Source organism: Centrocercus urophasianus, unplaced genomic scaffold, assembly GCF_019232065.1.
Source record: "Centrocercus urophasianus isolate 14NV4802_14NV808 unplaced genomic scaffold, USGS_Curo_1.0 seq_648, whole genome shotgun sequence".
NCBI lineage: Eukaryota > Metazoa > Chordata > Aves > Galliformes > Phasianidae > Centrocercus > Centrocercus urophasianus.
In genome coordinates, this window is record NW_024885253.1 from 23,649 (window position 1) to 46,815 (window position 23,167).

General features: G+C 60.1%; 2 protein-coding genes across 8 annotated transcripts; one reads left to right on the forward strand and one right to left on the reverse strand.

The window, feature by feature from the left end:
• Positions 1-206: 206 nt before the first annotated feature.
• Positions 207-14,291, reverse strand: LOC122170221 (protein O-GlcNAcase-like). 6 transcript variants are annotated; one of them, XM_042836911.1, is made up of 17 exons: positions 14,145-14,291; positions 10,219-10,270; positions 8,775-8,872; positions 8,335-8,465; positions 7,798-7,969; positions 7,441-7,539; positions 7,020-7,304; positions 6,624-6,749; positions 4,958-5,787; positions 4,712-4,886; positions 4,383-4,439; positions 3,359-3,444; positions 3,030-3,134; positions 1,869-1,960; positions 1,312-1,492; positions 1,070-1,241; positions 207-870 (listed from the first exon to the last, which is right to left on the reverse strand). In XM_042836911.1, the coding sequence occupies exons 2-17, from the start codon at positions 10,245-10,247 to the stop codon at positions 734-736; spliced, it is 2,775 nt and encodes a 924-aa protein (XP_042692845.1). In that variant the 5' UTR covers positions 10,248-10,270; positions 14,145-14,291; the 3' UTR covers positions 207-733. The 6 variants fall into 6 exon arrangements, with proteins under 6 accessions (XP_042692845.1, XP_042692844.1, XP_042692846.1 ...); XM_042836910.1 differs by lacking the exon at positions 14,145-14,291 and adding an exon at positions 13,705-13,767; XM_042836912.1 differs by lacking the exons at positions 10,219-10,270; positions 14,145-14,291 and having other exon boundaries at positions 8,339-8,465; positions 8,779-8,859.
• A 1,163-nt stretch (positions 14,292-15,454) lies between these two features.
• On the forward strand, positions 15,455-22,740 carry DOK1 (docking protein 1). 2 transcript variants are annotated; one of them, XM_042836917.1, is made up of 5 exons: positions 15,455-15,540; positions 15,759-16,058; positions 19,343-19,454; positions 19,539-19,711; positions 21,251-22,740. In XM_042836917.1, exons 1-5 carry the CDS (start codon positions 15,478-15,480, stop codon positions 22,310-22,312), a joined length of 1,710 nt encoding a protein of 569 aa, XP_042692851.1. In that variant the 5' UTR covers positions 15,455-15,477; the 3' UTR covers positions 22,313-22,740. The 2 variants fall into 2 exon arrangements, with proteins under 2 accessions (XP_042692851.1, XP_042692852.1); XM_042836918.1 differs by lacking the exon at positions 15,759-16,058 and having other exon boundaries at positions 15,501-15,540.
• Positions 22,741-23,167: the final 427 nt, after the last annotated feature.

Genomic DNA, 23,167 nt, shown 5'->3' on the forward strand with positions numbered 1-23,167 from the left:
TGCAGGGGAGGTGCGGGGACCCTTTGAGGGCCATTCCTCATTGTGGTGAGGGGTCCCAGGCCGGGGAGTAGCTGGAGGCAGAGCTGTGGCTGCCACTGTAGCCGAGGTCCCGCTGTGCTGGCTGCAAGCACGGGGCTGGGTGGCTGGCAGCTACGGGTTGCTGGAAGGAGTCGGTGGTGTCCCAATGCTCTCCCCATGAGATGACCTACAATGTGGCCAGCAAATGCTTTATTACCAGGGATAGAACTTTCATCAGTCCTCAGGCAGCAGAATTGGGTCTGCCTCACTGTGCCCAGTGCAAGCTTGATCCAAGGCAGCTCCTGGGTGCTGAGAACCAGCCCCAGCCCCAGCCTCCCAGCCTGGGTCCACACCGGAATGGAGAGCTGGGCAGCCCCACCTGCAGCACTGGCACACTACCGTGCTGTGCTCCAGGACCACCACCCCACACTTGCAGGCTGGAAGCTCTTCACAGCCCAGGGATGCCCTGCATCAGGGTGCTCAGCCAGCAAGAGTGAAGGTTCCCAGTACCCATATCTCCAAAAAGGGCAGAAATGCTTCTCTCTTGCCAAAAAGCCTGGTGCACTGCACACAGCCCAGGAGCACCTTGCTCACCCCCAGGCCACGCTCCCACATCCCTGCCCGGCCCGAGAAGCTCCACGCTCCCAATTCCTCCAATGATCCCATGTGGGATGGGGCCCCGTGGTGCTGCCCCATGGCTGCCCCTGATGCTCGCTCAGAGGAGACGTCCCAGGAGCTGCGTTCCAGGGGAGCTGGGACAGGGCAAGGGCAGCGTGACGAAGCCCAGCTTGCTGTAGAAGCTCAGCTGCTGGTGGTCTGCAGCACTGACTTGGCAAAACACTCCCCGTGAGCCTGGGAGGAGAGAGGAGAGCTCAGACCATGGCCTGGGTCCCTCGTGTCCCTTTGTGCAACTCATGGTGCTGGGGGCAGAGCCAGGATGCAGACAAGGAGCCCCAGTGAGGGCTGCCCCGGTTCCGAAGTGGGCAGGGAGCAGACAGGATGTGGTTGGGGTGGGTCAGGGGTGCCTCAGCCCCACCAGCACGGAGCTCACCGTTGGCTCTGAGGGCGCTCAGCAGGCTTACAGCCAGACTGCGGCTGGCACCCACGTCCTGCACCCTTGGGGCCGTGTCCAGCTGCACCAGGGAGGGGAAGCGTCGCAGCACGGGCAGCGGCACGGCCACCGGCTTCGTGTGGAAGAAGAGCAGTGCTTCTTCCAGGACACCCTGCAGGCGATACACAGTGAGGGAACCCTCCCTCCCCAACCCCATCCCAGCACCGCAGTCACACCCTCACCTGTCCCAGGACCCCCAGCTCCCGGGGGTACCTGTGCTGCATGGCCGGCAGCCAGCTGCTGTCGCGCTCTCGCAGGAATCGTTCAGCACAGAGCGCTCCAGCTGCATAGCCGCAGGGGCCGCCCTCATCCTCCAGCACGAAGGTGTACTCAGGGCTGAGGCTCAGGAAGCTGCCCAGCACCCTGCCAGACAGAGCAGGGCACCGCTGAGCTGGGGCCGAGCGGAGCACAGAGGGAGCACAGAGCTGCCGGCTGCCTCCACTCCTGGGACGCAGCACCCAGCGCCCTCCCAACCCATTGAGGTCCTAATGATGCCCTCTGCCAGTGTAAACACTGCAGCCCCCACAGGGACCAGTGGGGACAGAGCATCTCTATCCCCATGGCAGCTACCAGGACCCCCCCGGACGCACCCTCCCTGCCCCACATCTGACACCACAGTCCCACAGTGGCCGTGGCACAGGCAGAGTTGCTCCCTGCAGGGACGAGAGGAGGGCCCTGGCTGGCTGCTTCCATGCTGCCTGGGCACACATCCAGGGGGTCCCCGCCGATCAGGTCTCACCTATCACCCAGCAGGTCAGGGTGGGCCGCGAGGACCTCCACAGTGCTGGGCTCACCATCCAGACCCTCCCGGAACATTTGGTACAGCTTGCCCTGGAAGAGCCCAACCCAGCTCAGTCCCAATCCTGCCCCACTGCACCCCTTCAGCTTCTGCTGCTCTGCCACAGCCCCTTTGGAGTGTGATTTCAGGCAGCACTCACAGCTGCCTGAAATGTCCCCAGAGAGGAACACGACCAGAGCCACAGCCCTCGGCACCAGGGGAGGTGGGTGCTGCAGTGCTGGGGGTGCTGGCGCTGAGCGACGCGATGCATGCAGCCATTGTGTGCTGCGTCCTGCTGCCACAGCACAGCGTGCTTTAAAATGAGCATTGCCATTCCAGTCAGGCACCCCCTCGCAGCAGCTCCTGAGAAAATGCTGCTCAGCCCAGCTCAGAGCATGCTCAGAGAAGCTGAACAGCAGCAAAACATGCTCTCCATGGAGCACGTGCGAAGGGGAACCCTCTCATGAATTCCTGCCTTGGTCACATTAGAGCTCGCAGGGTCAGCACAAAGGACAACAAAGGACATCCTGGCAAGAACATGTTTTTCTCAGAGGAAGGCTCGGGGAGCAGCAGGGGCAGAGAAAGGCGCTCCTCAGCTCTGCTCCCACTGCTGGCCAAAGCGCTCGGCTGAGTTTTTCCCACAAAGTTCCTGTGGAAAGATGCATTCAGACGTAATCTGACAACTGGCAATTGAAAACAAGCTCTTGCACTGGGAATTGCTGGCAGTCACAGTCTGACATTATAATCTGCTCTCATGTGCCTGCAACTCCTCCTCTGTTATTTATAAGCACCAGCCGTGCCTTGCAGGGCACTGTGTTCAGCAGGGATGTGTGTGCTGTGCCCATGATGGTGGATTCGCAGTGTTAGCATTTTTTAGCCCGGCGGGGCGGCAGAGCAGACAGAGCTGTGTGACCACTGCAGGCTGCATCCCATGGGACACAGCCCTGTGCAGTTAACCCCACACTGGCCTGATCCTGGGGTTTGCTTCCCACTGTCGTCGTCCTGTGCTGTGACCTCAGCTCTGAGGCTGGGAGTCAGCATGCACTTTTCTTCTTATGCCATGCAGGGTGTGATGCAGGGTGAGGGGCAGGAGGGGCTGCAGGGTGGCATGTTCCATCTCACCTTGTCCTGGGGCAGCAGCGGGCGCAGGAGGTACAGCTGTCGGGATGGGAAGAGCGGAGGTGGATGGCAAAAGAGGTCACAGCTGTTCCCCACGGGCAGCAGTGCCTGGAGGAGGCAGTCTGTCAAGGAGCAGTTTGCTCTGCCCCCCACACCTGCCCTGGAGCAGCAGGAGAAACGTCTCCATGTTCCACCCCAAGCCCCAGCACCAGCACCCAAGCAGCTCTGCCTCTCAAGCACACAGGAACTCAATGGCAGGGCAGGAACAGCAGCTATGGCCCTGGCTTCCCAAGGGCTCCTGCAGCCCCCAGTATTCAAGGGCATGATCTCACCTGCAGGTCTCCAAAGAGGCCCCCACGGCGCACCCAGGGCTCAGCGTCCTCCCCTGGGAAGAGCGGGGCAGTGATGCTCTGGCACCCTGCAGGCAGCAGGAGACAGATGTGTGTGTGACACAGCTCCTGGCACAGCCAGAAAGCTGCAGCCCAGGGCAGAACTCAGCACACTGCTCTGCAGCCCGGCCATTGGCTGGGACATCTTTCATTAGGTCATGCTGCCAAAATCCCCATCCAATAGAGCACCCACAGCTTTTTTGTCCCAGTGTCTCACCACCCCCATGCTAAAGACTTTCTTCCATGCATCCCTCCTACCAGAAAGGAGGTCCTGGGATAAAAAAAGGCCAAGAAACTGACCTAGTAATGGACATTCCCTCTAAATCACAACAGACAGCAAAGTGCTGCTGCAATGTGTGCCCCCTCCCTGAAGCATGATGCTGCTTCCCCTCCAGGCTGCTTCACTTCAGTTCCCCTTCAGTGGCTGCTCCCTCCTGACCAGGTCAGGAGCCGTCTGCAGGGATGGTGCCTCAGAGCTAACAGCTGCTCACAAACCACTGAGCTGGGAGTTATGTCACGGTGTCCTCAGAGGCAAAGGAACTGCACCAGATGACTTCTCCCTGCTGATGGCTGTGGGTGCAGGGCAGGGGCTCAGCCACTTGCGTGGTGAGGTGGGTGCGCAGCACTGGGACACTGTTGGGTCCCTGGGTGCAGAGATGCAGGGCTGGGATGCTGAGGGCACTGTCTTGCAGAGAACCCATAGCCCACATCTGGCTTCAGCACAGAGAGCCTTCACCCTCAGCTAGGCAGGGCAGACCCTCACGAGCCCTGTACCAATGGTGCCCTGAGCCCGCTGCCCTCTCCCCAGCAGCCATGCTCTCAGCACATGAGGATGTGCAATGTGCCAGCCTTCCCAGGCCCTTCACACCTGCAGGCAGCATGTGGGGAAGGGCAGCCCACTGGTGAGGACCCGAGGGCAGCAGCCCTTTGAGGGGGAGGGAAGAGAAAAAATCAGCGCCATACTTACAGCCGAAGCAGCTTCCCCAGGTGCCCTTGTGCTCAGGGTCACACAGGAGGCGGCCATCTGCAAGGCAGGAGTACAAGGCATGGGATGCACACGGGGGTCAAAGGGAACTGCTCCCACCAGAGACCCTGGCATCTTGGCCAGACCCCAGGACTGCTGGGAGGGCTCCCAGACACTTTCACTTCTTTATGCAGAACAACAAAGCGAGATTAAGGTGCTCTAGCTGTTCCACTGTGCCCAGAGGCCCCTTTGGGAGCTGGGCTGGGTTTGGCGAGGTGTGGGTAAGTGCCCCAGGGTGGAGAACTGTCCCCCGTGTGCCCTCATTCACGTACCCAACCACAGCACAAAGGCGCTGGCAGCCAGCAGCAGGTTGCGGATGTCCCACAGGTAGGGGTGCAGGTCGTAGAGCAGCGCCTGCCCCGCACTGCGGACGAAGCGGCTGTGCAGGCAGCACAGCTGGGCACAGAGCTGCCCGAAGGAGCGGGCCCGGCTGCGCCACTGTGCAACCTGCAGACAGGGCAGGCGTCAGAGCAGCTGCAATGGGCACCGTGCCGCAGCAGCGCCCACATTAGCCTTACCACACAGGAGTCTGGTGATCTGCTGGGGACTCCCATGCTGGGACCGTTGGCCCGGAGCCACCGAAGGTCTTCCAAGAGATGCTGCGCCTGTGGCCCGTGATGGTAGGGCAGGTAGAAGAGCTCCACCAGCATCCGCGCCTCCTCCACGGTCAGTGGGGCATCGGAGTCTGACCCAGCCCCTTCTGAGATCAGTGGCACAGAGGGGACGGGGCTTACGGCAGTCCCGCTAGCGAGCAGTGCTGTGGGGACAGGGCTGGTGGTGGCCCCATCAACAAGCTGTGAGATGGGGCCAGGGCTGGGGTCTGCCCTAGACCCTGAGGGTATCTGGAGCACATCAGCAGTGCTGGCCCCAGGCTGGGGACTGCCAGGAGGGCTGCTGCCCCTTTCCCTGACATCACCGCTGTCCAGGGGAGCGCTCTGGCAGTTGCTGCCCCCCCTGCTGCAGCACACTGCTGTCCCCAGGCTGCGGAGGGTCTCATCAGCCACAGGAGCTCCTGCCGACCTGTCACTCCCTGCTGTGATGGGCAGAGCAGAGGAGGGCTCACAGCTCGCTCTGCTGCCTGGAGCGAGCCGGCCCCGATCCTCTGCGGGGCTCCGTGGGCCATCAGTGGAGGCCCTGCTCCCATTGCCCTCTTCAGGCACTGAGGTTGCCTTCCTCTTTCTGTTCCCCGGTGTCACGTCACAGGGCTCCGGTTCGTGCTGGTCTGCCCCACTGGGAGCAGTGTCACAAGGCCGCGGGCCAAGCAGGGCCTCCTGCCCTCCTGCTGTGCCAGGATGCAGCCCTGCCTCTTCCTCGCAGCCAGTGCTGGATTGCAGCGGAGTCCTTCCTCCTAGCAAGAGAGCAAAGGGGCGGCCTCACTGGCACCTGCACCAGGATGGCTGTGCCCTGGGGCAGCTGTGCTGGGAGCTCAGAGCAGTGCTGGCACCGACCAGGGTCTGCCCAGACTGTGGGCTCTGAATTGTTCAGGACTTCGCAGCTGGGGAGGCTTTGCAGAGGCAAATAGTGCAAAGCAACAAACTTGCACCACGCTTAACCCCCACCTCCAGAGCTCTATCCTTGTTCCTAGCTTTCTACTGAGCCCACGGTTTGAGGAAACAGGAATGTGGAAAGCAGGAAGCATGCTTTGCTCTCCATCTTTGCAGCAAATGCCACATAATCCTCCTTCGGGCAGCTGGGCACTACCCAGAGCTGTTTACAGCCCAAAGCCGTTCCTGAACCACGCTGCGGGGTCACAGACTCATGCTCATCTCCTGCACATGGTCACCCTGTCATGCTACCCCCAGATCTCAGACATCTCTCCCCATCAGCCTTCTCCCCCAGCACACCATCTTCTCTCAGCATCTATTTCTCCAAGTGCTCTCATAATGCAGACAGGGTCACTACTACATCTGCTGGTAGTACCTCCTGGGGCTCACCATCCTGCATCCCTGCTCACTTCTGGAGCAGGAGAGTGAGCCCAGCACCCATGGAACCAAAGCTTCAAACTCCTCTACCTCACCTTTCAGCTGCAAATCCCTCCTTTTCCCAGTGCTACTCACAGAGACTCCTCCAAGCAGACCCTGAGCACACGACGACCCCCCTGCAGCTCCCTCAGCCCACAGAGCTCCCGGCAGAGCTGGTCCATGCTCAGGACTGAGGGACGCTGCACGGTACCGGTTCACCTACCTGCCTCCAGCACCTGCTGCTTTATCTCGGCCACCCAGTCGAGCAGTGCCAACTCCAGAGCCTCCTGAGGGCTGTAACCTTCCTGCAGGCCCTGACCATCCCCCAGCTCTGCTGAAGCTTCTGTTCCTAAGGAACAGAGCTCATCAGCTTGGGCAGTCTCACACGCTGCTTTACCGAGCCAACCCACGTGACACCAGTGAATGGCAGCTCACCACCTGGGGGACCCCGTGTCCAGAATGAACGTGGAGGGTCACCTCTCCCAGGCTGGTGGGCAGGGGGGCTGCAGGACTATTGCAAGGCCAGGCAGAGTCATCCTGGGTCCTATCCCGTGCACGCAACCTCACTGTGGCCGTGGTGCCCCGTGCACGGAGTGTCCCAGGGCGTGGGGCCACGTACCTGCGCTGTCGGTGCGGGCACAGCCCTGCAGCTCACTGCGGAACCAAGTGCCCAGAGTGTGGATGGGGATGAAGTTGGCCTGGAGCTCGCAGTTGGGGTTGAGGAGCAGCCCACAGAGCCGGGGCACGAGGCCAGGGGCACGGCCCGTGTAGGGGCCCAGGAAGACACGTCGGCAGTCGTAGTCATTGGCAAAGAGGTTGTCCCAGATGAGGAGGCGACGCTGCAGGACGTGCTCCACCTCCTCCACCAATGCAACCGAGAGCTCCTGGGACACCACCTTTGGGCCTGGAGCATCGAGGCACAGACACGTGTGGGATCACAGGCGGCGCACTTCTCCACGCACAGCACCGACGGTGTGTGTGCACATCTGAGCACCAAGTGCAGAGCTGCGCGCAGCCATCGAGACAGGCAGGGCACCCACCTGTCCAGATGACCCCAATCTCTGGGAGCAGCTCCCGGCCGAGGGTCTGCAGGTAACGGGACTGAGCGGGGCTGGGGGAGCAGAGTGAGCTGCAGTACTCTGCAGAGACAGCAGACAGCGGTTGCAGCAGGCAGGGATGTGGAGAGGAGCTGGGCAGGGGAGGTGGCACCGCCCTTCACAGCCTACTGCCGTTCTTCCCACTGCCTGCTCCTGTCCCCACCCTGAGGTCTCCCTGGCTGTCCCAAAACGTGGTGGAGCCCACAGCTGCCAGGACAATCAGCCTGCAGGGGGAAGAAGTGCTGGGAGCAGCGTAGTGAGCACAGTGTGGCTGCCAAGCACCCGCAGCTGGTGGGGTACCTGTGGGGCAGAAGAGGAAGGTGGGAGGCAGGCCCAGCTCCCGGTACGCCTCGTTGGCCACAGAGGCCTGTGCCTGTGCCAGGGAGGGGAAGACGTCCGTGTCAGCGCGGCACAAGCAGGGATCGATGTCGTCAAAAAGCAGCGCGAAGGCACCGCAGCCCAGGGCAGCCACCTGCGGGCACAGGACAGGCGCTAGGAGGGCGGCAGCAGGAGGATCTGGGGAGCCGGGTGAGCTCCAGGCAGGGACGGCAGAGCACTGCAGCACCCCAACAGATGATGCCCACGTTGTGATACCCGCTGGGATGGGGCTGCTCCCTCTCTGCAGCTCCTGCATGCCGCCTGCAGGCACTGCAGCACCCGCAGCTGCCGGCTCTGCTGCCCTGAGCAGACACTGGGGCTGCATGAGGCGCCCAGAGCTGCCCTGGGGTCAGAAGGAACTCACAGCCCCACACAGACGTTTGGTGTGGGCATGGGGCCGCACATGAGCATCTGTGACCCTTGCCAGGAGCCGTGGGGTGAAGGAATGGCCCACGGTACCTGCCTGAGTTTTTGCTGCAGCAGGAGCCTGTCCCCTGCACTTGAGAACACGATGTCCTGGCCAGCAGAAATGGCAAAAATGAACTCCACGCCGTGCTCCTGGGCAGTTTTGATGAGAGACTGCATCTGGGCTGGGGACAAAGCAGAGGGATGCAGTGAGATCTTGAAGGCACAGGAGGGGCAGAAGGGAGGCTGCAGCCTCAAGGATCAGAGGGAGAGAAGGGCTCTGGGGAGGTGGTGCTCAGGCCCTGAGACACACAGGAGCTCTGTAGCTGTTGGGGTCCCTGGGGAGAACCCATAATGGGGAGGCTCTGGAGCTCCTACACCACACAGGGTTCCGTCAGGGGGAGCGTAGCTGCAGCCTGAGCCTGGCTGAGATGCAGAACAATGGGACCAGAATGACTGCAGCCCCCCACGCTGGGGCCCAGCAGAGCCACTACCTGCCTCATGCTGTGTGTAAGGCTCTCGCCAGAGCAGCCGGTGCTTCAGCTCGTCTTTGGGTGCATACATGTAGCAGTTCAGGCCCCAGCGCTTCAACCTGCAGCAAGGAAAAGGCGTCACCCGGGGCTGCAGATGGGCTCTTTGCAAGGCAGTCTGCAGGCAGGTGTGCCAGCCCTCTCCTCACTGTGCCTGCAGGTTCCCAACCGCTGCTTGCAGCCCCCACTGTGCAGCCACAGCCCATCCTCAGCTCTCTGGATGCTGCACCGCAGTTGGAGTTGAAGGAGTGCAGGTTGGAGCTAAAGCAGGGCCTGGCTGTTTTGGGAGATGAGGCCATGCTGTCGGAAGGCTCTCCCTGGCCTCAAAAAGCACAGTTCTGTCCAGAATCTGCACAGCAATCCAACATTCACTGGAGATCATCAGAACAGGACTGACACTTCCCTGGGCAATTCTTTCTGCACTCCTGTATGAAAGCCATCTGATTTACTCATCTGTTCTATTTATCCTCCCAAGTGGATGATGTTTTACATTTTCCTATGGTGAACAGACTGTCATGGACTGCATGACACCATCACATCATCTTATTTCTTCCCAGAGAAGGAAAACTCTGCTCACATATGGGAACACATGAACGCACACACCGATTTGACTGGGCCATCACCAGCGCTCCTCCCTAATATCATTTAAAACATATCTCTTGCTTTCCTTTATCTCAGCCGCAGGTTTTCCAAGTTTTTCTAAGTTCCATTTTTCTGCGTTCACATCTCCCAACGCTCCCCCATTACAGCACATCTCCCACTCTGAGCACAGCACCAGCGCTGTTGCCGGCGCACAGCGATCGCTCACAGCCCCCGGACCCTCCGTTCCAGCCACCAGCGGCACGCAGCTCCCCGCCCCGCGCCGACCGCTCCGCCCGCGGCGCCCCGCGCTGCTCCCCGAGCCCGGCCCGGCGCGCCCAGCGGCCGCAGAGCCACAGCGCCACCTGGTGGGCACGGCCGGCACCGCCGGCTCCTGTCAGCTCCGTCCGCCGCCCCCCCGTCCCGCGGTCTCCGCGCCTCGGCTCGGGGCAGCACAGGGGCTTTTCCCCTTGACCGGCCCTGGGAGCAGCAGGGGCTGTCATGCGCCATTGGATTCCACCTTGTCTACCTTCCTAGTGACTGCCGAGAGTAAAATTCGTAGGATCATAGAATCACAGCATGGCCTGGGTTGCAAAGGAGCACAGTGCTCATCCAGCTCCAACCCCCTGCTGTGTGCAGGTCGCCAACCAGCAGCCCAAGCTGCCCAGAGCCACATCCAGCCTGGCCTTGAATGCCTGCAGGGCTGGGGCATCCACAGCCTCCTTGGGCAACCTGTTCCAGTGCCTCACCACCCTCTGGGTGAAAAACTTCCTCCTTATATCCAACCTAAACCTCCCATCTCAGTTTAAAACCAATTTGGGATACTTGCCATGTGAAGAGCAGTTTCCTCTGTTCCATGGACCATGGCCTCCCATAGAAACCTGTGAAAGAGCAAAGCAGGTAAAAAGAGAGGCAATGAAAGGTGCTCTCTCTGCCTTTAAACACTGCAGCAACTCAGACTACAGCTGAAATGCGGCGATGCAGCTCAGTCCTCATTTGGAGGATGAACGCCTTGCAGTGGGGCACGACTTGGAGGCACATCGGGGTTTACCCCAGGAGGGAGCCGTGCACCACACAGCAAAGGGATGAGGAGAGAACTGGGGAAAAAAAAATAAAAAATAGAAGTAAAAATTGTGGATCAAGATAAAGGCAGTACGTAAGACAGAGAAGGAAGGAGGAATGATAAAATAATAATAGAAGCAAAAGAATAAACAAAACAAGTGATGCACAATGCAATTGCTCACCACCCACTAATGGCCAGCCCCCCCTTCCTCCCCCTGGCAGCACAGCCATTCCCAGCCAACCCCTCCAGTCCTATTGCACAGCACAGTGCCACACAGTGCCAACATCCCTTTGGCAGGTGGGACCAGCTGTCCTGGCTGTGCCTTCTCCCAGCTCCCAATGCTCCCCAGCCCCTCACTGAGAGACCTTAACTCAGTGTGTGTGCTGATAAAAAACAACAGTGGTGTGCTATCAGCATTACCCTCATCCTAAACCCAAAGCACAGCACCATGCCTGCTACCAGGAAGAAAATTAACTCCATCCCAGCCGAGCCCAGGACGAGGCAGCATCGCCGCCAGCGGCCGTGATCAGGAGCACACAATCTGTGGGGATGCCCTGATGGCACAGACCATTTCACAGAGACCTCGTGTGGCCTCCACTGGGAAACACCATCCGCACAGCCTTGTAAAGGGAAAGTCCAGACAAAGAAAGCACTGAGCAGCCCCGAGGGCTGTCTGCTGACAGGAATGTTCACCAGTGAGCCAGGGCATTGCCCTTCCCACGGCTCATACAACAGAACTGAATGCAGGAAATGCAGAGCTGCTGTCAGCAAGATCCATGGTGTCTCTGAGCATTTCTACTTCTGCCACTTGCAGGTTTGGGAGGCTGCTGGGCACCGGCGTGTGACACGAGCTGGAGGCTGCAGCATCGTTCAGCCTGCCCTGTGCGGCCTGAGTGCAGCCAGGGGCTGCTGGTCCTGCAGCACCTCTCCCCATTGGGACCACTGTCAAGCATAGGGCCTTCCCACTTCTGCTCGTAGGAAGATCTGGGAGGCGCAGAGCTGCTTGCAAAGCCAGCGGGTAAAAAAAAACAGAGGAGAGCAAGTTCACCTGGAACAATGGGAGAACGGGCAGAAACACGCATTGAGGAGATGCAGATTTGACTGCTTCTTAAAGAGCAAGTTAAAGGAAACACTTAAATGTCCAAGCTGAAATCTAGCAAGAAATGGTATTTCAGCCATACAGTTAAGTCTCAGAATCACAGAATCACCAAATGGCTGAGGTTGGAACGGACCTCAGGACGTCATCTGGTCCAATCTCTGCTCAAACAGAGCACCTACACCTACCTGCCCAGGTATGAAGCCTCACAGACAATACGTTGTGTCTTGAACTGTGATGGCAGTTAGCTGTTAGGGCAGCTTCCTGGTGTCAGATGGGCTCAGTATCACCAGCAGCTTTTAAATTAGTCAAGTACTTTCCAGCAGTCGAACAAGAACAGGGATTGAGAGAAATGAATGCATTTGTTGTGCACCAGGGCAGGCTGTAAGGACTCTGCCCATGCAGCAGAAAGGATTGGCTCTGCGTGCTGCAACGAGGCCAGTGCTGCCCTGAGGTGTGCACTGCCTGCCAGGACCCCACATCCCTGCTGCCCCGCAGCAGCCAGCACAAAGCATGGCAGCCTGCTGGGCTGCACTGCAGCATGCGCTCAGCGCTGTTGTTTGCCAGTGGATCTTTTAACAGCTTGAACATCTACATACCTGCTCCACTGGCTTTGAAGGAATACAGATTTGCTTTGCTAGCCATACCCTGTGCATGGGGCCAAATCTAGAGTCACCCAAAGATCCCGGCAAGCATTTCATCTGAAGAACGTATTTCCATGAAAAAGAGATTTTTCTGTTACCCACCCCATGGGAAGCCCTGCTCAGCCCACAGCTTAGGAGGCCCTGGGGTCTGCACAGCCCTTGCCTGCAAGGGCCTCACTGTGAGCTGACACTGCCTCACAGAAGTGACATTCCTTTCTTACACACCATGCCAGCAGCAGCACACTTGAAAACTCTCCAAGAGAGTTTCTGCCCAGAAAAAAAATGATTAAACTGTACCAACAGAAACCTGCTGGCTCCTGCGGTGGCATCTCCATAGGAAGGATGCTCGTGCCCCGCTCTTTTAGGGACAGGTGAGCAGTGATGAGTATTGCAGTGTTTGCCCCTTGGCTCTCCCGTGGCCCAGAAGATGGCAGCAGTACCCAGCCAGCAGCACTGTTTGCCATCCTCTGTGCCGTCAGTGAATGCTGGAGATGCGGGAAAGCAAAGTCCCAAGGCTGCAGCCATTCTCCACCACCTACTCTGTCCCAGATTTGCAGACTTGGTCACCCAGCCACAAGACTGCCTGGGCCCTCTGGCTGCCTCCAGCACAGCCCAGGTGCCAGAAGGGAGCAGGGCTCTGTGTAGGACACGCTGGCCCAGCAGTACCCAGCTCAGCACTCTGCCTGCAGCACCAGCTGTCAGTGCTACTGCAGGGTGAGGGATGCTCTTCCTCCTTCACTTTCTAGAAATCTCCTCCTCCTGGAGCAGCTCTGCTGACAGCATCTCTGTCCTTCTCTTTCCCAGGTCAGCTTTCCTACACTGACTATTCTTGTCTGACTCATATTCCTCTTTGCTATCAGCTTCTCCGTTTCTACACTTTTTGCTTGATTTGTGTTTATTTGTAGTGTTTTTGCCCCAGGCAAGGCAGCAGGCAGTGGGCTGCACTGTGGTGATGCTCTGCCAGGAAAGGAGGAGATGCTTCTGACCAGCAGGTGCCAGGCATCGCCCAGCCGCAGAGGTGCGGAGCTGCATGCAGGAACAGCAGCTGAGGGGGGCAGAGCTACACGGAACTGCCACAAGAGCAGCGCTCCCTGGGCAGCGCCAGGCACAGCGCTGTGCTGCAGGCAGCGAGGCAGGAGAAGCGCACCCCAGGGTTTGGGCCCCGTGCCTAAAGAGAAAGAGCCACCGCGGTGTGCTGGAGCCAGAGCAGCGCATCCCTGTGCCGCGCCGTGATGCTGGGAGGGGGCTGCGCTGGGGCTGCGAGGGACGCATCCGTGCTCTATGAGAGAGCTGGGGACCTTCGCCAGGGGCTGCCGGTTCCACGCCCTCGGGCGCAGAGTGCCGTGCCGTGCCGTGCAGGGCTGGGGCTGCCTCCCCCGTTCCCGGGATACGGGCCTCGGCGAGTTTCCCGGGAAGCGGCCCTTCCCGGCCGAAGCGCGCTCCCGGGGGGCCGGGACAGCCCCTGCAGCGCCCCTGAGAGGCACCGGCCCCGTGGGGTCCGGCAGGACCTACCTTCCACCACGCCGCAGAGGAAACGCGGCCGCTCGGCCATGACCGCGCAGGAACGGCCCTGCGGTGGTGGGGCGGGCGGAAGGGTGCGGGGAGGGATGGGGCGGTGCGGGGAGGGTACGCAGGTACGCGGAAGGATGCGGGGAGGGATGGAGAGGAAAGCCGAGGGACGGAGAGGAACCAAGGGGGGCGGCCCCGGCAGGTGGGGCCGCAGAGGGGCCGGGCGCGGGGCGGGGAGCTCCGGCAGCCCGCGGGCAGCGGCCCGGCGGCTTCGGACGGCCGCGGGCGGTGCCAGGGGAGGAGCGGTGCGAGCCGCCGCCTTGCGGGGCGCCTCCGCAGCTCCGGCGCCCCGCGCCGCTTCCCTCGTGCTGTGCGGGCTGCGATGCCTCCCCCGCCCACCGCGTCCGCGGAGATCGGACTGTTTCGCCTTGCACGTGATTTACCTGCCCGCAAACATCTGGCCTCGTCACGCTGCTCTGGGCTGTTGACGCAGTTTGGCTCGTGATCCTCGCCGTCGCGCAGGTTCTGGTTTGCAGAAGTGCTGCCACGTCAGTACTTCCCTGGGCTGCAGCTGCACGGACGCCGGTACCTGCGTGCGTGCAGAACCCCGTGTTCGTCATCACTGCGCTACTCTGCTCTATTTCTGGCTGCTTTTCCTGTTTGTCAGACAAATAGTGAGGCAGATCTGTGTCCTGCAGCCTCTCTGAGCCACAAGACTTTGTAATGGGAAGCAAGCACATGGCTTTGTTACTGTGGTCCATTTGTGTGTGGGGGGTGAGGCCAGGAGAAGCATTGGTGCACTCCTGCATGCAGACACTGCTGAGGGCCCTCCTAGCGGCTATCACCACCGGTAGTGCTTCCATCTAACCCGCCTGCATGGCTTTGCATAGGAAAAATGGGTGTCAGGGGCCAACAGAGCCAGGGTCTGTGGCATCTCCCTTTCCCCCTTGCAGGTTCAGGCAGTGCTAGGAAGCCAGGTGATGCTGTCTGGGCCATGTGGGGAGTGAGGAGCCTAAAAGTGACTGACCGGCCACAGCCTGACAGTCAGAGTGCACTGTGGGCCACCAAAGTGTGCTCAGAGCGCAGTGACATGGCATGTAGGCAGCTGCAGAATGCAAGGAGTGCTCAAAGCATGTGAAGATTCAGCCCCTGGGACAGGCATGATGCTGCTTGTGACCAGAATTATGCTCGTCAATAAGATCTGCATCAGTGCAGACAATTATACCCCATGAAAGCCAGCTCTGTGCTGCCAGGCTGGGTTACTTGAGCAAGCAGCAACTACCGGGGCTGGATGGACACAGGCCACGCTCGCTCACCTTCTGCACAAGCCTGCGCTGCAGGGACAGGCTGGGCTCCAGGTTGGCCCCTAGGCTGGGCGGGCTGTGGTGGCCAGGCGCAGCTCTGGGCTGGTAGCGCTGGGTGCCCAAGCTCCATCCTGCACCAGCAGCCAGATCCCAGAGCCACCATCCACTGGGGGTGCCAGGCTGTGTGGAGCCCTTCAGTGAGGGGACAAGGACAGTGCTCCTGTGCACACGCGCACACACACACACACACACACACGCGCGCGCGCGCACACGCGCACTCACACGCACGCGCTCTCTCTCTCTCTCTCTCTCTCTCTCTCCGCTCACCCACGCACCCGCGCGCTCCCCGCTCTCCACGCGCTCCGCGCCTCTCGCCCTCCCGCGCGTCCCCGACACGTGCGCGCCCCGCCCCGCCCCGTCCCGCCCCTCAGCCCTGGAGCGGCGGCGGAAGCGCTGCGAGCGGCGGCGCGGGATGGAGCCGCCGGCCAAGGAGGGGCCGATGTTCGTGCAGCACAGCAACAAGTTCGGCGCCAAGGTGGGCTCCGCGCGGGGCCGGGCCGTGGGGTGGGAGGGGGCCGGGGTCGGACGGCCTCCGGGCCGTGGGTCGAGCCGAGGCGAGCGTTGTGCGGGCGCTGCCGAGCGATGGGGGCCCCCGATTGCTCTGCACAGGCGGCCGCAGGGCCAGGGTGGGTGGCGGCTGCGCTCGGCGACGGGACGGGACGGGGCGCCCCGCGCTGACTCCGTGCCTTGCAGCGGTGGAAGCGGGGCTGGTTCGCGCTGTTCCCGGCCAGCCAGCACGGCGTCGCTCGCCTGGAGTTCTTCGATTGCAAAGACGCGGCGGGTCCGGCCGGGCGGTTGGGTACGCGGCGCTTGGACAAGACGGTGGTGCGCCTGGCGGACTGCACCAGCGTCACCCCCGCGCCCTCCGAGAGCGGCCCCCGGGCCGGCACCGCCGCCTTCCGCCTGGAGACCAGCGGCCGCAGCTACCTCCTGGCGGCCGAGCAGCAGCAGAGCGAGGAGTGGGTGGCCAAGCTGTGCGAGATCGCCTTCCCGGTGAGCGGGGCGGGGTCGGGGTCCTCGCGTCTCGGCGTCGCGGCCCCTCGGAGCGGCTCCGGCCTCAGCGGCTGCCTGGGTTGGGCTCGTGGGACCGCAGGGCTGCTCAGCACGCTGTCCCCAGGGTTCCTGCCTGTGCCCTGCACTCTGTGACATCCGCTGTGCTGCTTTGCTGCTGCACGGAGCCCTGCTCACCCCCTGCAGACACCTGGCCAGGGCTGGATGAGAGCTGGGGGTGTTTCCTCCAGACCCAGCTGGCTTTGCCTTTCCTGCAGAGGCAGAAGCGGAACCCTGAGCATGGTGCAGTACTTGGCTCTGGGACCCGTCAGGCTCCTGGGAAGCACAAGCAGCTCTGGGAACAGGGCAGCCCCTTACCGAGCCTAGGTGTCACTCCCCAGTGCCAGTGTCCGTGCTGGCCCATGGCACAACCTTCCAGCTTCCCTGCCCTTCCCCAGGCTGGCTGTCAGCCATGTACTGCATCCTTGTGAAGGCAGTTCACAGGGCAGTGATGGCCTGCGCATGTGGGCTTCTGTTTGTCTCCATGAAGGTGGTCCCTGCCTGCCTGGTCCCACGTGTGTTCTGTGCTCCTTTTGGGGTGGGAGGGTTCTTCGCTGCTGGGCAGTGCTCACCAGACTCAGGCTATGGATGCAAGGCTGGGCTTCTCTGCAGGGCCTCCCTGCAGCTGTCAGTGACTGGCCCAGCTCAGAAGCACTGGTATGGCACTGGGTGTCATTCCATGTCTGTGGCCCTGTGTCATGCAGACGGTGTTGCAGACTTTGTCCTAGGCAAGGCTCCTGGGACTCGGCTGGGAGCCCACCCCCCACATTTGGTATGGTGGGAGCAGTGATAAGGCAGGGAGTGCTTGCTTGGAGCGGTGCTGTGCTAACACCTTTATTCACCTGGTAGCTGCCAGTTGCATGCTTAGGGTCCAGAAGCTGGTCAGCAGCTTAAGGATCTGTTTGGCAAGGTGCTGTGAGATCAAGGGGCTGTACTGAAGGCCTGCCCTGGAGCACAAGGCGTAGGAGCTGCTGCATATGGTCTCTGCAAGAAAGCGTAGGTGCTTGGTTGCAATTTCTGCTCATCTGCTTGGAGAGTGAGATTTTGTGTTGTGTTAATTGCTGTCCAGAAGGTGAGCAGCTTGGGAATGGGCTGGGGAGATGATTTGAGATCAGGATGGGATTTCTTTCAAGGTCCTACAACGGAGGTGGGGCAGTTCCAAGCACAGATACTTGTTGGACAGAGAATGGCTTCAGAGCAGCTCTGAGGAAAAGGATTTAGGGGTGTCAGTTGATGAAAGACTCAACGTGAGCTGTCAGTGTGTCCTTGCAGTCCAGAAGGCCAGCTGTATCCTGGGTTCCATGTAGAGAAGTGTGAACAGGTTGAGGGAGGTGATTCTGCCCCACTGCTCTGCTCTTGTGAGACCTGGAGCACTGCATCCAGTCCTGGAGCCTCCAGCACAAAAAGGACGTGGAGCTGTTGGAGCAGGCCCAGAGGAGGGCCACAGAGATAATCAGAGCTGGAGCACCTCCCCTGCAGGGCCAGGGTGAGGGAGCTGAGGGTTTTCGGCCTGGAGAAGAGAAGGTTCAGAGGAGACCAGATAGTGGCCTTCCAGGACCTGAAGGGGACTACAGGAAAGACGGGGGTGGCTTTTTATAAGAGCAGGTAGTGACAGGAAGAGGGGAAATAGCTTTAAACTTAAAGAGGGGGTAGATTTAGGCTAGGTAATAAAAATAAATTCTTTCCTGTGAGGATGGCGAGGTACAGGAACAGGTTGCCCATTGAGGCTGTGAACATCTCCACCCTGGAGGCATTCCAGGCCAGGTGAATGGGGCTGTGAGCACCTGACCCCGTGGGAGATGCCCCTGCGTGTAGCACAGGGTTGGGACTACAGGATCTTAAAGGTCACTTCCAACCCAAACCTTTCTGATTCTTTTTCTTTTGAAGATGAGGAAAGGAGCAGTCCAACGAAGCCAAGGTTCTTGGCTGCCTGATTCCAGGTTGAGCTCTGCTGCATTGGATACTTCAGGAGAGCAGAAGCTGCTGCTGTCAGCTCTTGGACTTTGGGTTTTAGCAGTGTGCATCCTGTTTAGAAGCCAGAGAGAATCTGTTGGCCTTGTTTGGGCCTTACTGCTTGCAGGGGAGCTCATGTGACTAGTTTTAAACTGAAACTGCAGCAGCTTGCCTTCTGCAAGATGTGCCGCAACCCCGGCCACGTGACCCTGGGAAAGTTTCCTGCTTGGTCTGAGCTCGGACCCTCGTGCAGCAGCACAAAATCCGCTGGAAGGGCTGTTGCAGGACATCAGCGGGCCCCTGGTTTGCATGGGGCTGCCCCAGAGGAGGGTCCCTGGGGGCACCGAGGGTGCGTCTACCGTGTGGGTCCTCGGGGGACTTTGCTGTGGAGATGTGGCCTCGGGCAGAGTGCTTGTGTTGCACTTTCAGTTCTGCATATGCTAAAAGTAGAAGTGCTCGCTTCCCTCTGCAGTCTGTGCACTAATCCTGGCGCTGTCTTCCTGGCTGTGCAGAAGCAGGACACGGGCTGCTGTGGCTGGGTCATGGCATCTGCTCCCTCTCCTGTTTGTGTAGCTAGGAGAGCAGCCGGGCCGGCGCTGTGCTTTGGGTGCTGGTATCAGCCATACTGGAGCACGTCTGTGTGGAAGTGGGGCTGCTTTTGGCCTCCACAGCATGCGCCTGTGTGCCAAGCCTGAGCTACCCCAGTGGTCAAGTGGGCAGTGGTGCCATGGGCACAGGGCTCCCACGAGGGGGCTGTGTCGGTGCTGTCTTTGCTCAAGGCAGGGTCTGGAGGGAGGCCTGCTGGAAGGGGAGGGAGAAATTCTTATTTGAAAGAGTGGTCAGGCATTGGGACGGGGAGGTGGTGGGGTCATGTCAGGTTTTCAAGAGCTGTGGAGATGTGGCATTGAGAGACACGGTCGATGGGCACGGTGGAGATGAGTTGGGGTTGAGCTTGATGATCTTAGAGGGGTTTTTTATCCTCTATGGTTGTGTGATCTGCTTCCTGTCCCATGCACCGGGTTGAGGGCCATGCTAGGGTTTCCGTGCAGCCCCTCCTTCCCAGTCCTGTCTCTTTCTGTCCCTGTCACTCTGGGTGGGTATGGTCTGTGGCGCTGGGTGGGAGGGAGCTTGGCTGAGCTGTGCTGGGCTGGGTGGGCCCCTTGCAGAGAGCAGTGGGGCCTGGGGGAAATGGGGCAGGGGACAGTGACGGCAAGGTGTCCTTGCAAAGCTGGTGCAGGCAGAAGGGCTGGCACTGATCCTCTCTCCCTCAACAGAGGAATGGCTCCAGAAATGCTACTGTGGCACTCCAGTGTTGTGGAGAGGGCAGCAGGGAGGCACCAGTCCTGGAGATGGCTGTGAACTCTATCTACTACTCAAGAGATGAAGGTGAGGTCTACTGCTGCCCTTGGTGGGCTCCTACAGGCAGTGCTGAGAGCAGGGGTGGGATATCTTTGCCTCCTCTTCCTGCAGTGAATGCCTTCTGGGTGACGGTGCAGCGGACTGAGGCTGCGGAGCGGTGCGAGCTGCGCGGTTCCTACGTGCTCAAGGCTGAACGTGACAGCCTCATCCTGAAGGACCCACGGACCAGTGAGATCCTCTACGTCTGGCCCTACCGGCTACTCCGGAGATACGGCCGGGACAAGGTGGGTGTGTGGATGGGCAGCCAAGGATGCTGCTCATTTCCCACGGGCTGTCCCTGGCTGCTGTGGCGTTGGTGCTGTGGACTCTGCCAAGTGCTGCGGCTGCTGCAGCCCTCAGTGACCACAGCAGCATCTCTGGGGCATCTGTGACCCTTGGTCTGTTCCCAGCTCCTCAGTGGTGTCACTGTAGGAGCGTGAGCTGTGGTGTTTCCACCCCTCTGGGGGGCCTAGCTGCACAGTCCTGCTCCATGTAGTCCTTTCCCAGCTCCCACTGAGGCCATCGCACCCACTGCCCACCCTTGTTCACTCTCTTTGCACTCCAAACCCATGCTGCTGGGGAGCTTGGCACTCTGATGGCTCCCAGCATGTGTTCATTCCTCTTGGGGGCAGTACTTGGAGCAGGACGGGCTGTTTGAGGCACCTGTTCTGCTCTGGATATGTTCACCTTTGGGGGCACACAGCTGTGAGCCTGACTGACCTGTGTGGGCCTGTGCTTCCCCAGTGTCCTGCAGCAGCGGGTTCCCCATCTATCCTGCTGCTACACAGACTGCAAGCTGTACCTGCTATGCTGGGGAGGGAGAAAGTGGCCTCCCTGGGGCTGTTTACAGAAGTGATGCCATCAGCTGCAGCTTGCCAGCAGCATGTTCTGTGGCACTTCACCAAAACAGAAGCAGAAACTAAGCTGTTCTCAGGATAGCAGTGCCTGAGGCAGGAGCAGTGCTGAGTCACTGCAGGAGCAGGTGGCTGCACTCCCGGGTCCCCTGGTGGGGATGAGTTGGCTGTGCTTGTGCTTAGCATGGCTGACCCACAGAAACAAGTCTGTCCTCAAAGGCTCTTACAGGAATCACAGACAGTTGCTACATGCCAGACAACACCAGAAAGACTTTTGGTCTCTCCTGGGTTCAGGGACCAACGTTCGAGAAGGGTCTGTGCATTTGCTGATGGGAAGTTATGCACGAGTGTGCTCAGCCTGAGAAGTACAGCCTTGCTCAAGGCTTCTCTTTACTGTTAATGACATAAAGTACTTCGATGCTTGCAAGACAAATGCTTTGCTTGCTGTTGGTAACCAAACTGCTGTTTCTGGCCTTTCTCCCAAGGAAAGTTGCACTCTTCCCTTGGATTCCTTATCTTCTTGCTTCCCTTCTGCCTGACTGATGCTGACTTAGCCTAGATACCCACAGCATTTTCTCCTGCTGAACTGTTTCCTTCTTGCCCTACTCAGTTCCCAGTGTGTGCTGTGGTGCCAGTTGTTGAAACTGCTGACAGAGCTCAGGGAAGAGTACAGCCTTCAGCAGGGCCTGCAGCTGTGGCCTTGGGTGACTGCAGCACTGTCCCCTCAGCTGTGTGCCCCATTTCACAGCTGTTCCAGTTCTGCTGGGTGCTGTGCAGCCACTGAGCGAAGCACAACCTCAGTGCTCACAGCAGGGTGCTCAGTTGTGCTGTGCGCAGCCCGGCGCTGCAGCCACGTGTGCATCAGGGGGGCACGGCCTGCATGGCTCTGGGTGTTGCTGAGCAGAACATGACTGCTGGCTTCTCTTGCAGGTAATGTTCTCCTTTGAAGCTGGCAGGCGCTGTGATTCTGGACCAGGGAACTTCACCTTCGAGACCAAGCAGGGCAATGAGATCTTCCGCTTGGTGGAAGCCTCCATCCGGGAACAGAAAGCTCAGGTGGAGGAGAACCAGCAGAGCTGTGACTCGTTGGAATCTGACAGCCCCAGTGTGGTGCTGCTCCGCCAGGCCCTGGCTGATGCACTGAGCCTGGAGCAGCCCACGGAAGGGGATGACGCTGCAGCAGCCAAGGCAGGCCTGGCACCCCGGCCTTCTGCTGCAGCAGAGGAGAGAGATGCGATATCACTGCTGAAGACCCGGATGCTGCCGGAGCCACCCGTGGTGCAGGCCAAGCCCCCCCTCACCAGCACCCCTCCACGCTCCCCTCTGCCCAAGGCACCGCGGGCCGTCCTGCCAGACAAGGATCCCTCCAGCCTCTACTCAGAGCCTCTGGACTCTGTGAAGAGCTTCCGACCCAGGCCGGACCCGCTGTATGCAGACCCCATTGACAGCAAGGCCGCGGGGGCTGCGGAGGGGGCGAATCTCCGGGTGCCGTTCCCGGGTTCCTGTGAGCAGCTGCGTGCCGAGGGCTGCGGCCCCCCGCGGAAGGAGCACATCTACGACGAGCCCGAGGGCTGCGCGCCCCGCATGCTGCCCGCCACCGCCGGCATCTACGACGAGGCACGGCCCATAGGCGAGGCCTGGCGCACGCAGGGCCACGATGGCAAGAGCGGCTACGAGTTCCCCTACAGCCCCAGTACTGATGACTATTCAGTTCCTGCCTTCAAGGCCAAGGGCCCCAAGCCAGTGCCTGCTCCCAAGCCCCCGGCAGCGTTCATCTCCAAATGTGCTGAAAGAAGTGAGGACCCTGGCAGGCGGCGAGGGAATCTTGCTCCTGAGAAGGCGGCCGTCAAACCTGGCCTGAACAGCAGCAACAACAACAACACGGAGGTGCTGTACTGCCGGGTGATGAAGCCCCAGCTTGGGCAGAGGAAGGAGCAGAGTGTGGATGAGTGTAGCTTGTCTCCTGTCTATGAGGACCTAGGAGAGATATAACTGTTCTGCTCTGCACCTGCCTGAGGGGCTTTGTGGCCCAAACTCAACAAGGAGTGGCACAGGCGGCTGTGTTCCATGGCCTGGCACGGGGCTGGGGGCTGTTTGGACGGGGCAGAGCCCCTCCCGCTCGTCAGCTCTGAGGGGCTTTGTCTCCCTGGGTCTGTCCCACGCTCCCAGGCTCAGAGTGCACTGGTGCTGGTGCTGCTCGGCTCCAGAGCCAGCCTCGCTGACACCTGGTGGGGCAGGAGGGTGGGCTCTGCACTGTGCCTGCTGCTTTGACTCCAGAGGCTCTGGCTGTGCTATGCCTTCCTCTCTAGGCCAGCCATGGGACTAAGAGGCTCACTGCAGTGCCTGGGGGGCTGCTTGCCATCAGTCTCCAAAAGTATTTTTATACCAAATTATTTTGATATTAAAATTTGTATGTCTTATGATGAAGTGTTTGCATGTGGCATGTTAGGCACATAGCTGGGGAGATGCTGGTGCAGAGTTGTGGTGTGTGATGCCCTGTAGAGCAGTGCTCGCGCTCACGCTGTCTGTGCCAAAGCTGCTGAGCTAAGAGCAAACCACAGAGACAGTGGGTGGCAGCTCCAGCAGTGGCTGGGATGCCCTGATGCCAAGGGATTGAGGGATGTGAGAATCAGCCCCACTGAGGCTCTGGTGTGCTAGTCAGGATGAGACATGGGATGACCTGAAAAAATGCAGGACTCTCTTGGTCAGGGCCAGGCTCAAGGTCTGTGCTGGAGCTCAGTGGCTGTTGATGAGGTACAGGTTCTCTGCTTAACCTGGTGCATTCCTCTGCTGATTTCCCCTTTTATCCTCATGTGCTTGTGGGGGGCTGAGGATGGCCCAGTCTGA

Excerpts from the sequence above, each read along its gene's own strand:
- LOC122170221 (XM_042836910.1), bottom strand. The coding sequence starts at position 13,744 with ATGGCCGAGCGGCCGCGTTTCCTCTGCGGCGTGGTGGAAG. Across the intron at positions 8,873-10,218 it reads AGGAAACTGCTCTTCACATG|GTTGAAGCGCTGGGGCCTGA; the intron begins GCAAGTATCCCA and ends TCCTTGCTGCAG. Across the intron at positions 1,493-1,868 it reads CCTGACCTGCTGGGTGATAG|GGTGCTGGGCAGCTTCCTGA; the intron begins GTGAGACCTGAT and ends TCTGTCTGGCAG.
- DOK1 (XM_042836917.1), top strand. The coding sequence starts at position 15,478 with ATGGAGCCGCCGGCCAAGGAGGGGCCGATGTTCGTGCAGCACAGCAAC. Across the intron at positions 15,541-15,758 it reads GCAACAAGTTCGGCGCCAAG|CGGTGGAAGCGGGGCTGGTT; the intron begins GTGGGCTCCGCG and ends CGTGCCTTGCAG. Across the intron at positions 19,712-21,250 it reads GGAGATACGGCCGGGACAAG|GTAATGTTCTCCTTTGAAGC; the intron begins GTGGGTGTGTGG and ends CTTCTCTTGCAG.